Source organism: Diceros bicornis, assembly GCF_020826845.1.
Source record: "Diceros bicornis minor isolate mBicDic1 chromosome 30 unlocalized genomic scaffold, mDicBic1.mat.cur SUPER_30_unloc_3, whole genome shotgun sequence".
Lineage (NCBI taxonomy): Eukaryota > Metazoa > Chordata > Mammalia > Perissodactyla > Rhinocerotidae > Diceros > Diceros bicornis.
In genome coordinates this window covers 3,261,789-3,278,875 of record NW_026690901.1, presented here as the reverse complement: position 1 = coordinate 3,278,875, position 17,087 = coordinate 3,261,789, and the positions used below count along the sequence as shown (strand labels likewise).

General features: G+C 45.7%; 1 protein-coding gene across 1 annotated transcript; it reads left to right on the top strand.

Annotated features, from left to right (window-relative positions):
* Positions 1-13,524: 13,524 nt before the first annotated feature.
* Positions 13,525-16,803, top strand: LOC131402157 (putative methyl-CpG-binding domain protein 3-like 3; the record flags this gene model as incomplete). The annotated part of the gene is given in 2 exon segments (XM_058537053.1): positions 13,525-13,575; positions 16,399-16,803. Coding segments are annotated over 2 exon segments (456 nt in total), but the record flags the coding sequence as incomplete, so codon positions are not given.
* Positions 16,804-17,087: the final 284 nt, after the last annotated feature.

The following is a 17,087-nucleotide window of genomic DNA, read 5'->3' as shown; positions in this document are numbered from 1 at the left end:
TGGAGGCTGGAGATCTGGAAGGAGGGGAGGTGAGGTGGGGAGGGACCAGGCAGGATGTGCTTTAGGAAGTCTTTCACTTAAAGTTCCCTGAGAAATAACGGTCTGCCTTGTCCAGCTTGACGGGAAGCGGGGAGTGTGAGCTGCAGGGGCTGGTGGGGGCTGTTTGGGGCAGGAGGCCTTGGTCACAGGGTACAGTGGTGTCGCCTGGACTGTTCCAGGAGGTGAGGAGCTGGCAGAATGAGCAGGTCTCTGGATTCCATGCGGACCCATCAGCTGGCCCTCTTCCTCCAGGCTGGCGGGTGGATGGAGTGGGTGGGGGTTCCTTTCTTCCTAAAGCAGCCCAGTCTGTCCTCAGGAAGCCAGGCCCCTGCTGCTCCTTCTGTCTTCACTGCACCTCGCAGGGGAGTGCACTCTGCCTGTGCCAGCGATGGGCTCTGTGAGGTCACACAGGCCATGTGGACACAGGGGCTGCCCAGCCTTGGGCCAAATGGTGGATCTGGGACACAACCGTGTGCTCTCTGGGACTGTGCCATCTAGCCAGATAATGGTCACTGCTGACAAACCAGTGAGTCTCGCCCGGTGCCTTGTTGACAAAGATACGTCCCAGATGACAATAAGAATTATCGGAGAACCTACAGATTCTTAGTGGACCTTCCTGACAGGACATTAGAAGTTTCCAAGTAAAAAATGATGCAAATGTCACCATTACACAGCGCCGTGGTCACCCCCTACACTGTCACTCAGATATGGCACAAGGGGGGTCCCCTTCCTGAGTGACTAAAGGAGGAGTTCTGTGCAGGGTTCATCCTGAGGGGATGCTAGGAAGCTGAGGCCTTTGGCATTGCCTCGGGTCCAGCCTGGTGTCAGAGAATCCCAGGGGGCTGGAAAACACAGAATCCACTTGGATGTGACCCCGAGACACCTTGTGCCTCCCGATCCATGGCTCAGGCTGACTGAGGGCCTCAATACACCCCGAGATTCCAGAGGACAGGACCTTGGTCAGAGGTGTGTCTGGAGCAGGAGTGAAGGCCGGGGGCCAGACCCTTTGGCTGGGAGGGGGGGCAGTCTCCTCTGTGGGCCCCTGAGCAAGTCACTGCCCCTCTGTGGGCCTCGATGTCCTCATCTGGGAAATGGAGGGAGATGATCTGTGGTGCAGGCCTCACAGGGGTGATGAGGTACAAGGGGGAGAGGAATGTGCAGGAGCTTTGTGCTCCTCCTCCTCGACGGGGGAGGGGAGAGTACTGGTGACAGTCAGATGACACTGAGTCCTCAGGGTACCCTGGGAGGCATGGGAGTTCTCCTCACACTTTCCTGATGAGGAGAGAGGCTTAGGGGCCTGGGCAGGCCTGAGGGCACAGAGGAGGGAGTGTTGGAGCTGGGAGTGATCTAGAATCAGAGCACTCTGGAATGGGAGCAGCCATAGACACCAGAAGTCCAGGGTCCAGGATCAGGGGCCTGGGAGACACGGGGAAGGGAGCATGGCCTCCCTGAGCCTGTCCTTGAGCCTGCAGGAGGTGACCTCTGTGTGGGCCACCCTAGAGATTGGTCCCCAGGGAGCCCAGGAGAGGCAGCAGCAGCAGGTGGGGGCCTGAGGGGGAGGGTCCAGGTGTCAGAGGAGGGGGTGTCTCTCCTCACGGCTGGAGACCTCCCCAAGAGAGGGGTCCCTCCTCTTCCAGCCCAGCTCCTGGAGACCCAGAGCCTGCTATACCTGTCCTGGAAGTGACCAGGAGGAGGCCTGGAAGGGCTGGGCCCAGGATGGATTAGGGAGGGGAGGGCAGGGAGCACATACACTGGGATTTGCCAAAAGCCGCCCCTGGGAGGTGACTGGGGAAGTTGGGTGGTCCTGGAGGGGGCAACTGGGGGGAGGCCGCTGAGGGTCCTAGGCTGCTCTCTGTGGGAGTCTGTGGTGGGCAGGAGGCTGGGGTGAAGGGATTTGGGGGAGGGTCCATGGGGGCACCTGAGAGGTGGGACTCATCTCACCACTCTCACCCTGATTTCACAGGGTGTCGTCCCCTTCCTGGGCACGTTCCTCTATCACCTGAAGCTGCTGGACATTGGGATGGAGGATGATCTGGAAGTGAGTGAGCCTTGAGGTGGGGCCAGGAAGCAGGATCTTGAGGTTTGGGAGGCGAGAGCCCTGCACTGGGCCCTAAGCTCTCAGTTCCTGGCAAACCTCCTCTCATGAGAGTCCCATGGCCACGCCTGGGAGCTGGGGAGTCAGGCCCATCTTAGCAATGCATGAATAGACGCTCCGCATAAGCCCCCCACCAGGCTCCCTGGGCTGGTGAAGCTCAGAGCTGCCTGCCTGCAGAGCTGCAGGAGGCTGTGTCTGAGCTGCACTCAGCCTCCCCCTCAGGCCTTGCCCCTGGGGGAGTGCCATCAGCCCCTGCAAGTGAGGAAGCACTTCTGTGGTCCAGCTGTCCCTTCCTCCCTGAGTCCTCAGTCTCCCCGTCTGTCATCAGAGAGGGTGTGCTACATAAGGTCTCTGGCCTCAGCTCCCCTGTCCCTCCTGCTCTGGAGCCCAGAGCCTGGCCCAGTGTCAAGTTCTCTTTGTGGAAGGTCTGCCCTCTGCTGGGCCCTGACGTTCCTGCAGCCTGAGAAGGGGTGGGATGGGGGTTGGTTATGGGCTTAGGGGACTGTTCCTGATGGACATTGGCTGTCTCCCTTCCAGGGAAATCGGGTCAACTTCCAGAAATGGTATGAGGTGAGCAGCTGTGGGGATGGTGGGGAAGTGGAAATCACAGACCTCCCCTGGCAAGACTTTTTCTGGCCTCATCCCTTGGGTCAGATCCACAAAGCTGGGTATCACATCACGTTGGTGGGTGCGGGGAGGGGGGCTGGCATCAAGGACACCTTCCTGGATGAAGAACTAATTCCAGCCAACTGTGAGGACAGGCAAGTCCTGAATGGAGTGGGAAGGAAGGAGGCTTCCTGAGTGAGCACAGACCCCAGACCAGATCCTCAATCCACACAAATCCCTGGCAGGGTTCCCCACCCAAGCCCTGTCTGCATCCTGTCCTTCCTCCCAGAAATTCAAAGTCATCAGGAGGATCCAGCTGCTCCAGCAGGCTGCAAATGCGTATGACCTGGAGCCCGACGAGCGACTTGGTGCCTGGTTCCAGGCCATGGAGCCCATCAGTGTCCATGAGAGGTGAGGGGGACAGGAGTTGGGTGAGGGCAGGGCAGGCTCTCTCTGATGGCCAGCTCCAGAGCCTGTGGCCTGGCTCACTAATCAGCCTCAGAACTCATAGCGTGGTGACCCATGGGGCACTGGGACTCAGCTGCTGGCAGGCTCTGGGAGGGGCACCTGAGGTGTGGCTCCTGGTAGCTCACAGGTCCACTCTGTTCTGTAGCTACTGGGTCTCCTGCCAGCTGGAGCCCGCACACCAGAAGGCAAGCAAAATGCGGCTCTTCAAGAGAAAGGGGAACCGGACATCCTCCAGTTTAGGGCCGAGTGAGTATTGGGACCAGCAGCGACTGAATCCAGGGGCTCAGTACAGCTTCGGGCTAAGCATGGGCCTGGATCCCAGCTCCACTTCTGACCAGGCCTGGGGCGGGCCGCTCCCCTCTCCTCTCTGGGATTCAGTTGCCTCCTCTGAAATGGGTGATGCTATATGATGTCTCCTGCATCAGGGACAAACGGGGTGCTGTTGATGGACTGAGAACTCAGCACAGGGTTTGGATCAGAGTGCAGGGGGGCAGGGAGGTGTGCCATGAATCTCAGGGAGGGACCCCAAAATAGTCTGTTTCTTCTCTTCAGCCACCACGCCCTTGGCGATGAGCCCTCACACTCTGGAGACCACAAGTGCAGCTCCTCCTGACCAGCAGGGACACTGGCGCCCTCGGGGTGTACCGGGCCAGTTCTTCCCACCCTGAGTGAACAAGAACATCCTAAGACTTTCCCTGGTTTCCCCTAAAGCCCCAGAGGGAGGGCACCACCCCCTCCAACTCCCTGACATCTGCACCCCAGCGACTGTTAACCCATTGTGGAGGAGTGATATTATTTCTTTACTACAAAATGGTAGATTTGACTCTTACGTTATATCCTGTTTCTGTCACAGCCTGGGTGTTGTGGTGTGGTTCTTTCACTTCTTATGCTCATGTAAATGAGACACAGAATCTCACTTTCCTCCTTGAATTAAGAACTTGTGTATGGTCACAGCTTATTGTATGTGGGAGAAGGGAGGAGGGCCAGCCTCCTCCCTGGCTACTGAATGAAACCCTCAAGTCCCACTTCTCAGAGGACAGGTGCATTTCTGTGTGGCTCAACTGGGCCAGGAGCAGAGACAACCCCTCAGATCTCCCTGAATGTAGAGGTTGGAGGGACTTTCCCAGGCAGAGCAATAACCACTGAAATGTGGGTGTCTTACAAATAGAACCTACCAGAACCATGTCCTTCCCCAGGACAGTGGCTGTCTTTCTACAGCTTTCCAGAAAGAAAGAATGTTTTTTGCTTCTCTTGTTGAGGTTTCTTTGATCAGATATTGGAACTTGCCATTTTCTAACCAGTCTCTGGATTTGCATCAACACTAAATGAGAAAAAAATGTAAAAAGATAAAAGTTTGCATGTGTAAAGGACAAGGACAGGGGAAGACCATGTGCAGATGGACTAAGGGCCCACAGGACATCCCCATCAGGCCGCCTATAGGGCTCCCTATTCACCCTTCGCCTAGATTGGAATCCTCCTGGGATCCTGGCCCATGCCCTTGGAAGTCCTTTTCCCACTTGTTTCATATCCAGAGGGAAAGATTCATGATGCACCTTTTAAACCTACAACAGGACTTTGTTCCATAAACCTCACTGCTCCCAGTGAACTAGGATTTCCAACATCCCTGCACTTCCTTGTATGATTCTTTATGGGCAGAAATTCCCTAGATGGCCCCTAGCCTCTCTGTCAGCTACGTCATGGCCATTCCTCCCTGGCTGGGCCTGATGGATCAGGGGTAAGCTCTGGTTTGCCAGGACAATAGACCTTAATCCTGTCCACTGAATGACCCACACCATCCCTTGCTGCCCTGGGTGACATCTGGGCACATGTGGTTCTGAGGTCCCTGGTCTCAGACAATCACTAGTTTACACACTCACTCGTGTTGTTACTGACTTGTCCCAAAGGGGAAGCTGGGCCTGAAGGCATAGAGCACTTAGCCCCTGGGACGGCTGTGTTCTTTTCCCCAGTCTGTGCTGTGATTATATGGATTTGTGTTACAGGGATGTGAAACTTTCCTGTTGGGAGTTTTGAAAGATGAGGTAGGAGAGGGGCAGGTATACAAGTTGGTCCAGCAGGGGAATGCCACCAATCTTAGACACAATAGACACAACCTTACCAATTAAAATGCTGAAATGCTCCCCAGGTGGGTGGTTAACAGACACTGCTCAGAGCTCATGCCGAGAACCCACCCGACGACCTGGAGCTAAAGGGTTAGCACCTGGCATTTTGAACATCAGGCCCTGGAAACACCCTTTAAGACAAGGGCCATTGTCTTGAATTCCTTGGTACTTCTTCCCCCTCCTTTCTGAAGGCTGCAAGTGTCACCCAGGGAGGCCTTTTCAGTTCAGCCGGAAGCAAAGTAGAAATCCTGGTTCCCACAGCCCATGTCCTTCCTTTCAGGGCACTGCCATCCAGGAAAGAAGGAATTCACACATCGGTGTAGACAACACAAACACACACACTCATATCCCACCCAAATCCCAAGATGCATGAACTACTAAGAGATTAAAAGTGACTTCAGAAACAGATCAACCAATTGCAAAAGAAGGGTTTCATTAAGATCCTGACTCAAATAAAATGTAAAACCAGGAAATAACCTTGACAAAACTGGGAGACTTTGGATACTGACTAGATAGTTGATTATCTGAATGACATTTTTATTTTTGTGTGTGATAACGTTATTGTGTTTGTGTTCCAAAAATCCCTCATCTGTAAGAGAAACTGAAATATTTACAGCTGAAATGATGTGCTCTCAACCATCTCCTCTGGTTAATTCTTGGGGTCTTGGTGTGAGGATAATCAAAGCCAGATGGTATACGAGTTGACAATCTTTGAAGCAAGTAACAGGTTCACAGAGATTGATTTTTCTGTACTCTGAGTTTTAGAGATTTTTGAAAACCTTCAGAACACAATTTTGATAAAAACAGTATACTTGGGATTCACATTACAATGTTACAAACTAAAACATCACAAATATAAAGGACTGCGTCTCCTTCCTGACCTAAGGAAGCTCTCTCTCAGTCTGGCCTCTGTGAATGACCTGATGATGCCACCAATTATTCACTTATCACATGTTTGTTGAGTAATTCCTATGTGCTCTGTGCTGAGCGCAAGGCGAACACATTTCCACGACTCTGGATCTAGTGTGGGAAGGAAGACAATGAGCCTTCTGCCAAGGTTCACTAAGTGGAAAATAATGCCCCCAGGGGGTATGCTCATTCTGGAGATTCCAAAAGCAAAGCTACACAAATTTGCCAGGTAACAGATAAGAGATACTTAATTCATGATATAGAAATCACCTATGTCTGAATTACCATGGGACCATGAAGAGAAAGACTGATGGATTTTACGTTATAATTAGATGCAAAATAATCGTACTGGCCCCTGGCCAAGTGGTTAAGTTTGGCATGTTCTGCTTTGGTGGCCCAGGTTCAGTTACTAGGCACGGACCTACAATACTCATTAGCAGCCATGCCGTGATGGTGACCCACACAAAAAGTAGAGGCAGATTGGCAACAAATGTTAGCTCAGTGTGAATCTTTCTCAGCAAAAAAAAAAAAATTAGATGCAAAATCATAGTAAAAATTTATGGAATCGGATTTAATATACATTCAAAGACAAATCTCATTCTAGTAGGTATCATCACTTCATTGAGTGTAAGTTCTGGAAAAAACAAATGTAAGTTCAAAACACTAATTCTTCAGCTTCAATTATCCTATCAATTTTAATATAAAAAGTAGAAAACTCATGGTAAATAAAAATTGAGGTTTACCATGAAAGGTCAAGAACATGATGGACGTTACAAAGAGATTCTGTGAGAGTCAAGCCTGTCTCATGGGGAATTTCTCAATGGCACCACTCTCCTTTTCTTCAGCACTGCTGTTGCTTTCCTCACTGTGTTTTCAGGATGCCTTTCTTGGCTCCTTGCTCTCTCTGCCTCCCTGGCAATCTCGTCTGTCCTCAAGACCACAGTCAGTCTCTCCCATGCTGTTCTTCACTTTCTGTGTCTGTCTCCTGATATCTCTAGAAGATGTCCGTTGCCTGCAGAGGGGTTGTGAGCGACCCAGACCCATTCCTGGACTCATCTCTGCCCAATATTGACAGTGGCCTGGGTGGGCTCAGGGCTGGTGTGCAGATGCCTCAGCCCAGGCATGGTCCATGGATTCACATAGACCAGCCTGTGTGACTGTTTCGAAGGTGTTTGTGACTCCAAAGAACTTAAGAGTTCTCATTCACTGCTGCAGGCCTGGAGTCCCTGCAGTCTACTGTATCCACAGACTTGCTGCGGCTTCTCCAAGGTCTCCTCCCACTGACTGCACCTGACCTCATCGCCAGGATGGGAAGTTACTCCAGCAACTGGCCTCTGGAATATGCAGCTCCTTAGGCTTCAGGGTGCATAGATCTTCAGTTTTCTGAGTGGGTTTAGTTTCATGGTCTTACTGTTTCCACTATGAAGTCGGGGAATATTTTTGGAGCTTTCTCTTTCAAAACAAAATAAAATGTGAAATTTCAACAAAATGGAGGATGAAGACTACCATCCATGGAGAATCTTCTCAACTCATGTGGATATTCCACCCTCCTTCTCTCCCTGGAGACATGTGTCTCAAATCACACTGTGCATCACAATCATTAGAGGGTTTTTAAATCTCAGATTGCTGGATCTCAACCCAAGTAGGTCTGGGGAAGGAATGGAGAATTTTCATTTCTAAGAGGTGATGTTGAGCTGCAGGTACAGGGACCACATGTGGAGAACAGGATTCAGTGACATCATCAAGCTGATGTGAGACAAGGACAGAAAGCTCAAGGTCATTATCCAGAGTCATATCCAAACCAACTTCCCTCCGCCATCTTTCTTCAGGGCGTTCCTCTCTTACTCTCTCTGTCATGGTCAAACACACACATGCTGGTGCCCCACAGCCCACTGCTATTGGGACACAGAGTTCCAAAGACTCCAGAGCTCCTTTCAGGGCCTCACCTCTAATGAAATTATTCACTACTCCATCCTTAGTCATTCACTTCCACACCCCGATCCTATCTTCACCCAAAATTCTCCTGCTCACAAATCAGTAATTCACAAACACCATATTCCCAACACAAATTTCCAGATTTCCAGTTTTTACACAAAGAAATCCACTCTAAATAACCATTCTTCAATAAACTAGATTACTCCAGTAGGAATATCTTCACAAGCCTCTCTTTCTTTTCTTCTCATAATCCTTTCTAGTAATCTCAGATTCACAGTCCATCATTTCAATCATCCACTGACTATACTCCCAGATTCTTTATTGCCATCATATCCACCCTGCACATTTCAGATGATTTCAAATACCTGCCATGTCATGTTGACACTTGCACTGAAGAGAGAATGCGCCAGGAGCCTGTGGATCCCAACAGAGAATCAACAGCAACCAATGGACCTATATGCATTCCTCTAATGCTTCCTGAATGCTCTGTTCATTTCTTTCCATTTCTTGAGTTCCATAACTCTCTATATTCCGACCTCTTCCATATTTCACAGATAAATTGTTAACCACCGGACAAGAACTATTTCACTCTCTAGTCATCAGATCTACAAATATTCCTCATAAGGAATTCATTTATCACACCTTTTCTGTTGTTATATCTAAAGAAATTGATTTTTTGGCTGAAACCACTCTGATTTTTATCTTATCCTTCCATTTCAATGACATTATGCCCTCGATATTCATTGTGCTTTCCATAACTTCCCTACTGGAATCATCCCTCAAGTTTCAAATATGCACAAATCTCTACCATCTACAAACCAATCTCTCGGCCAGCATTCCTAATAGTCTTCAGCCTCCACGCCCCTCCTCTCCTCCTTCTGCCAGGGATCTATTTTGAAAAGGTCACATATATCCCAATGCCTCTGTTTCCACAGTGCCTACCCAATCCCATCCCCATTCTGTGGATGCTTCTCCTGCTAACCTCACAAGCCATGTCTCTTACTAATCCACTGGGGACTTTTCATGATTTTTCTGACATGCTCTGCAGTAGCACGTGACATTGCGGACTCCAATGTCCTTTTAAAAGCCGCTTTGTCCTTGGGATCCACCACCCTACACTGTCCTGCTCTTGCCTGTCTAAACTTCCCGAGCAACTTCCAGGCTTTTCTTTATGACCACTCCACAATGACTGATGCTTCAGAAGTCAGCCCTGCTCTGACACCTGTTCCCCATCTGCACCCTCCTTCTGGGGCAACCCCATACATTTCCCTGGCTTCAAATACCACTAATGAGCCAAACATGTCCAAACAATCAGCAGAAACCAAACTCTGAACCCCAGACCCATTTATCTACCTGCCCATTCACCACATCAGTGATGACTCAACTCACAATGACCAGGTCCCAATTTGAACAAGTCACTTACCCAAATAATTGGCTTCTCTCTCAGTGTCCCCAAACTCACTTATTTTTGGTAATAACCTGTGTACCCCTGGGTGTCACTCTGGACACCCTGCCACCCCACACTCACATATCAATGAACCATCCATCCACCCTTCTGAATCTACCTACAGGTTATCCACTTCTGATTTATTTCTACTCACCTTTCAGACCTCATACAAAATATCACTTCCAGACAGTGAACACTCCTGCTCCAGTAACCTAAATTACAAAACTCCATTTTTCCTCTTTGTTGATTTTTTTTCTATTTTAGTTATATGTGCATTATTATTTATTTATTTCAAGATTTAGTTCTTTCTCACTAAATTAGTTATTTCATGAAGACAAGACTAATGTGGATTTTCCAAATCTTCCCACAATAATGTTCACATATGGCTTTGCACACAAAACAGGTTCACATATATTATGTGTACAATATATAAATTATATTCATATACATATAAAATTCAAACACTAAAACATTGCTTCATGAAATATTTTAAATCCATCCACTTAACTACTCTTTTTTTTTTTCCCCGAGAAAGATCAGCCCTGAGCAAACATCCATGCTAATCCTCCTCTTTTTGCTGAGGAAGACCAGCTCTGAGCTAACATCTATACCCAGACCTCCTCCTTTTTTTCTCCAAAGCCCCAGCAGATAGTTGTATGTCATAGTTGCACATCCTTCTAGTTGCTGTATGTGGGACTCGGCCTCAGCATGGCTGGAGGAGCACACCTGGGGTTCTGAACCACAGTCGCCAGCAGCAGAGCACACACTTAACCACTAAGCCACGGGACCGGCCACTCCACTTAACTACTCTTGTGCAAACATACCACCTTTAGGTGGTACACTGCAATAAATTAGCAGGAGTAGCTTAAGATTCCAAATCCTTTCTCCTCGTATTCCAATCATGAGATACTAGTCACAATGATCTGTTTAAAATGTGAAAGTGATCAATTCATCTTAACTTTTAAATCCTCCATTTCTGTCTTCAGCACATATTTCTCCTGTTGTCTTATCATAATTATTAATATTACCCTTTTCATTCCCTGATATGTTCCAGTTTGGAGGGAAAACTATTTGGTCATTCTATTTTTAGAGCACTTACTACATGCAAAGCTTTGGTGTAATACTGTAAAACCTGTGATCTACAAAATAACTAAACAGACTCACTGCCCCTGTTTGATTTAGTCTTAGTGGGAGGAAAGAGATAATAAATGGCAAAGGACATATAACATGCCATGTAGAAATCACTGCTGTGATGAACAATAAGGCAGAGAGTGAGAGTTTGAGCTTGAGCACATTTTCAAATTTCTTGTGTGTGTGTGTGTGTGTGTGTGTGTGTGTGTGTGTGTGCACGTGCTCATGCCTGCTGCCTGGATGTGATGAGTTGCTTCCTCCTGGGGATTGGGGGAGCCTCCTATGACTTGGGAAATTTCCTCCATGTGCACTTAATATGCACTTTGTTATCCATGTGTATTAGTCAGGATTCTCTAGAGAAATAGAACCATAGAATATATATAAACATATAAAAGTGGATATTTATTGTAAGAATTGGCTCACAAGGTTATGGAGGTTGATAAGTCCCACAATATGCCATCTGCAAGCTGTAAACCAGAAAAACCAGTGATATAATTCAGTCAAATTCTGAAGGCCTGAGAACCAGGACCTCTGATGTCCAAGTCCAGGAAAAGATGGACATCCCAGGTCACGAAGAGACAATGGATTCAGCCATTCTTTGCTTTTTGTTCTGTTGAGCCCTCAACAGATTAGATGATGGCCACCGACAATAGTGAGGATGAGTTTGTTTATGTAGACCATGGAATCAAATGATAATGTCTTCCAGAAACATTCTCACAGACACACCCAGCAATAATGCTTCACAGTCTATCTGGGAACCCCTGAGTCTAGTCAAGTTGACAGCTAAAATTAACCATCACATCATGGCTCTATCCAAATAAGACCAACAGAGATATCACAACGTGACCTATGTTATTTAAATTTTCCAAAACACATGTTAAAGTAAGTAAATACAAACAGATGAAATCGGATTTTATAACATTTTTCTTTAACCCAAGAAATCTAAATATTATAATTTCAAAATGTAGTCCACATCAGTACAAAGAACAAGATACTCAGGTTTTCTGCCCCCTCTGTCTTGCTGGTCAATTTTAATGAATACTGGCTACTCATATATCTTAATATGATCCAATATATAATTTTCTCCCATCTATTTGAGCTTTATTGCATCAAAAGGAAATCATTTTCTCATTGTCAAACTGCTCTGCTATCTCTTTTTTTATAAATTAAAGCGATATATTGTGTTTATGTTAGAACTGAAATTAAGAATTTAAGTAATCAAGAAGGAATTGATTCCAGCAAAAGGCTGGTTTACTAAAATGGAAGACAGTTCAAGAGCAAATCTCCCAAGAAAACCATAGGGTAAATGACATTTGAAAATTCAGGGTAGAATTAGAAGACTCATGGGGTGTGATTAAAATGAGAGTGGAGAGAATGTGGGGAGGAATTGATATCAGAAGTGAAAATACACAAGCATCTTCCAAGTTGATGAAAGACATTAATCCACAGATTCAATTAATTCAACATTCCCTAAACAGAGTGACTACACAGGAAATATTAATGAGCTAAACTATGGTCTAAAAACCAAAGTTAATGTAAAGTATTTTAGGGACGAGAGAGGCCAAATAAGCAAGAAAAAGGCCAATTGGTGATTCTAACTATGAAGAAAATAAGATAGACATCAACAGAGCAGCATTTTTAAAATGTTAAAAGATATCTCATGTCAAACCAGAATTCTACACCCAGCAGCAATAGTGCCCCAAATAAAGATGTCCTAGAAAAACTTAAAGTGAAACTTTTCACTGTTAGCAGCCTTGAACTAGACAAAATACTGCAGTGAGTTATCACATCCAAAGGAAAATTAACCCAGCTTGAAAACCAGGAATGCAGGAAGGACTGAAGAGGAAAGGAAAGGATAATATATAAATAAATATAAATGAATTTTATTTTGTGAAGTAATTCTAGAAATCTCTCATGGAGATTAAAATATACGTAGAATAAAATGTATGGAAACAGTAATACAAATGTCAGGAAAGTTAAAAATAGAATTGAAAGTGTTGAAGGTATTAGCATTTGGGGGAGATGGTAAAAGTAATTATTCATATTAGACTGTATTAAGGATTCAGGATTTAACCATTAGTGCAATTAAAGATTTCTATATGATTCCAAGTAATAAGTTTATAGAGGAAATAATGGAATAATAAGAGTTAAATCAACATCAGTGAAGTAAAGAGAGTAAAGGAACATTAATTATTCAGGTCAAAGGGAAGGGAAAGAGTAAGACGGTTGAAATAATTACAAGTTTGCTGGTACTTACACGAGATGTAAATGCACTAAATACTAATTTCTTGTTAATGGCTGTGTGATGTATTCTAGAGAATTGTTAATAAATATTTTGGACATTCTTTTATTGATAAACGTTTACACAGTCTCTATTTTTTCATATTAAAACATAAGTGGTATGGACATTTTTGTACATATGAACTTCCATTCCCATTTTTACAAAGGTATCATTAGTGGAAGAAAAAGGAAACATTAAAATGTGGATAGAAACTGCAAATACCACCTCCCCACACAATTGTATTAAATGTTTTCATACCAACAGTAGCTGACAGTGTCAATAACCCAACATTTTTTTTTAGGTATAAAGCTTTAGGAATCTCTCAAATCCCATTGATAAGAGACAGGATGTCTCCCCTGGATTATCCACTGATTGGATTATCCACTCCCTTCCTCAATAAAAGGGGAATCAGAGGCAGAAGTCCTTGCAGTTTCCAGCATTCCACAGGCTGTCTGCACATCAGGAGTGGTGTGAACAGGACAACTCTGAAGCCATGGAGGAACCTGCATCGGCCTGTTTTCCAAGCCAGCCTATTCTGGTGAGTGTGGAATCCATATGGATGGCAAGAGTGTCCGTTTGTACACTTTGTCCTTCTGTGATACCTCTATAAGTGAGCAGGCAGTAGCTCTTAAAACAAGAAGATACTTTATTGAAAGTTGTTTCCTAGGTGTTAAGGTTTGTTAAGTGATGTTCACGGTATTGTACTTTTCTGTATAGGGAACTTTCTTGGGATAATAGGCAAAACATTTGTTTTGTGTTGTTTTTAACCAACAGCATCACTGGGAAGTGGACGTAGTATTCAGCCCTGCACTGTTTACGCTGTTCTCATCTCTGGAAAACATTTTACCCACAATGTGATTGGTCTTTTTAAAAAAATATTCAGTTCTGTGCTCAAATATCACCTCATCAGTTAGTCCTTCCCTAATCTCTGCATCATCTAATTGTAGGTGGGCCGGCCCCTGTGACGTAGCAGTAAAGTGCTCACGCTCTGCTCCTGGCGGCCGGGGTTCGGATCCCGGGCGTGCACCAAGGCACCACTTGTCAGGCCATGCTGGGGCAGCGTCCCATATAAGGTTGAGGAAGATGGGCACAGATGATAGTACAGGGCCAGCCTTTCTCAGCAAAAAAAAAAAGAGGAGGACTGGCATGGATATTAGCTCAGGGCTAATCTTCCTCACAAGGAAAATAAATAAATGAAATAATTGTAGGTAATTTCTTTCCCCTTTATCCCTCCTTACTCTTCTTCCTCCATCCCTCCCTCTGTCTCTCTATATCTGTGTAGCCCTTACTGTTTATTACAGGATCTAATTATACCTAACACTATATTAGACATTCATCCGTCTCTTTAACTCATTCCTCTCACCAAGATTAAAATAAACAGGGGAAGTGATTTTTTAAGTTAAATTCTGGATCATGGGTTTTAGTACATAACTTGGCATATAATGGGTGTTCTATAAATGGGACGCACAAATAGTTTTCCCTCCAAACTGGGACATGTTGGAGAACGAAAGGGATGGTACTTTTTTTTGTGTGTGTGTGTGAGGAGATAAGCCCTGGGCTAACATCTGCCAAGCCTCCTCTTTTTTTTTTTTTTTTTTGCTGAGGAAGACTGGCCCTGGGCTAACATCCGTGCCCATCTTCCTCCACTTTATACGGGACGCTGCCACAGCATGGCTTGCCAAACAGTGCATCAGTGCGTCCCTGGGATCCAGACCGGCAAACCCAGAGCAACTGCAGCAGAGCAAGTGCACGTAACCACTTGGGCCACTGGGCTGGCCCCAGAGATGGTATTAATAATTATGGCAGGACAACAGAGATGAAGTGAGATTTATGACTTCACTTTCAAAAACTATCTGAAGACAGAAATGAGAGATTGTAAAGGAAAGGTGCACTGATTAGGTTTACATTTTAAATAGATTATTGTGCCTAGAGTCTTATAATGGATTACAGACAGAAAGGATTTGCAATCTTAGTGATAATTGATTGCAGTATACCACAAAACAGATTATATCCTTGTATAACTGTAGTTGAGTGAACTTGTTTGAAAATTTTAGAAAGTGTTTTTGGAGTTTGAATAATTTCTTTCCATAAATATATTGAGTACCTTGTAAGGGTAAAGCAATGAGTGAATACGGCAGTGTAAAACATTACAGTCCACATTAGTCTTCACTTCATAGAGTATCCAATTTAGTGAGAAAAACACTATGAGAGAAGTAGATGATAATACACATACAATTAAAATTTTAAAAATTAACAGAGAAAATGTGATATTAATTTTGGTGGCTGGATCAGGAAAGGTCACTCTGTTGAAATGGTATTTTGTAGGAAATCTGAAAGGTGCTCAAGAATTATTCAAAAGTGGAGAATCTTTAGGTGGATTCAGGAGGGTGGATGAATGGTTCATTGATATATGAGTGTGGGGTGGCAGGGTGTCCATAATGACACTCAGGTGTAGACAGAATATCAGTACAAACAAGCGAGATTAGGGGACACTGAGATGTGGGTGATTATTTGCAGAACTGGTTGGTTCAACTTGGGACCAGCTCACTGCGAGCTGGTCATCGAGTTATTCACTGATGTTGTGAGTGGGCAGATGGGTATTTGGGTCTCAGGGTTGAAGCCAGATCTGTGCTGATTCTATGGGCATTTCTAGTTCATTAATGGTATGTGAAGCCAGGGAAATGGATGGGCTGGCCTAGAAGAGGGTGTGGATGTGGAACAAATGTGCGAGCAGGATTGACTTCTAAGAAGCGTCAATTGTGTTAAGTCAGATGGTGGAGCCCAGATTAACAGGGAGGAGTAGGAGGAGAAAGGAAGAGTCAGGGGAGGAAAAATGTTTTTTTACAGTGGATAGAACTATGTGATGGGAATATGGCGTGTGTGAGTTATTTACTTATGAACAGGAGGATATTTGAGTGAAGGTGGGACTTGGGTGTGCAAATGAAGTGAGCATCAAATTGCTGAGAGGAACGTGATTTCATTAGAGATGAGGCACTAAATTCCTATGCTCTGGGCACAGAATCATCCAGTTTTCATAGTCCTTTCTGTCCTTGACTCATATCAGTTTGATGTCCCAGGATCTCGTTCTCAGTGTGTGGTGCCTGTGCCAGTAGCATCAGCAGCATCCGGGAACACTTAGAAATCCAAATTCTTAGCCCTTCCCAGGCCTACTTGGGTTGAGGTCCAGCAATCTGTGTTTTATCAACCCTTCAGATGATTGTGATGCACAGGGAAGTTTGAGAGATATTTCTCCAAGATACAGGAGGGTGGAAGATCCAAATGAAGTGAGAACATTCTCCATGGCTGGCAGTCTGCATCCCCCATTTTATTCAAATTTAACATTTCATTTTGTTTTCAAAGGGGAAAGCTCAAAAGAAATATGATGCCCCAGACTTCAGAGAAGAAAAAACAGGTCCATTTAGCCAAGACCAAGCGGAGACATCGTGAAAGGTCTGCACTTCCTAGAAGACTCACCAGCTGCATTTTCAAGAGGCCAGTTACAAGGATGACTTCCCACCCTGGCAATGAGGTCAGTTACAGTCAACGAGAGGAGACTTTGCAGGAGCCCCAGTAAGTCTCTGCATACAGGCGACTTCAGGGTCTCCAGGCCTGCAGCAGTGAAGGAGAACTTTTAAGCACTTTTGACATCACAAATACCTTAAGTATAATTGCACCAGGTGGTCCAGGTGAATGCCTGGGCTGTGGTGGTGCTGGGTCTGTAGACCCCAGCCTCAAGCCCACTGGCACACAGTCTTCAGACTGGGCAGAGATGATTCCAGGAGTGGGTCTTGGTCTCCCACAGCCACTCTAAACACAACTTGTAACTTATGGAGACATTCACAGACAGAGTCACAGAGTGAAATAAGCAAGGGAGAGACTGGCTGAGGCCCTGAGGGCAGAGAGGTTTGCCAGGGAGGCCCAGAGAGCAAGAAGCCAAGACGGATGTTCTGAGACCTGATGGAAAATAGGAGAAGGTCATGCTTAAGAAGCCAAGAAGTGTTCCCCATGAACAGCCCCCAGTTTCATTTGCCTCATTTAATGTCAACACCGCTTCTT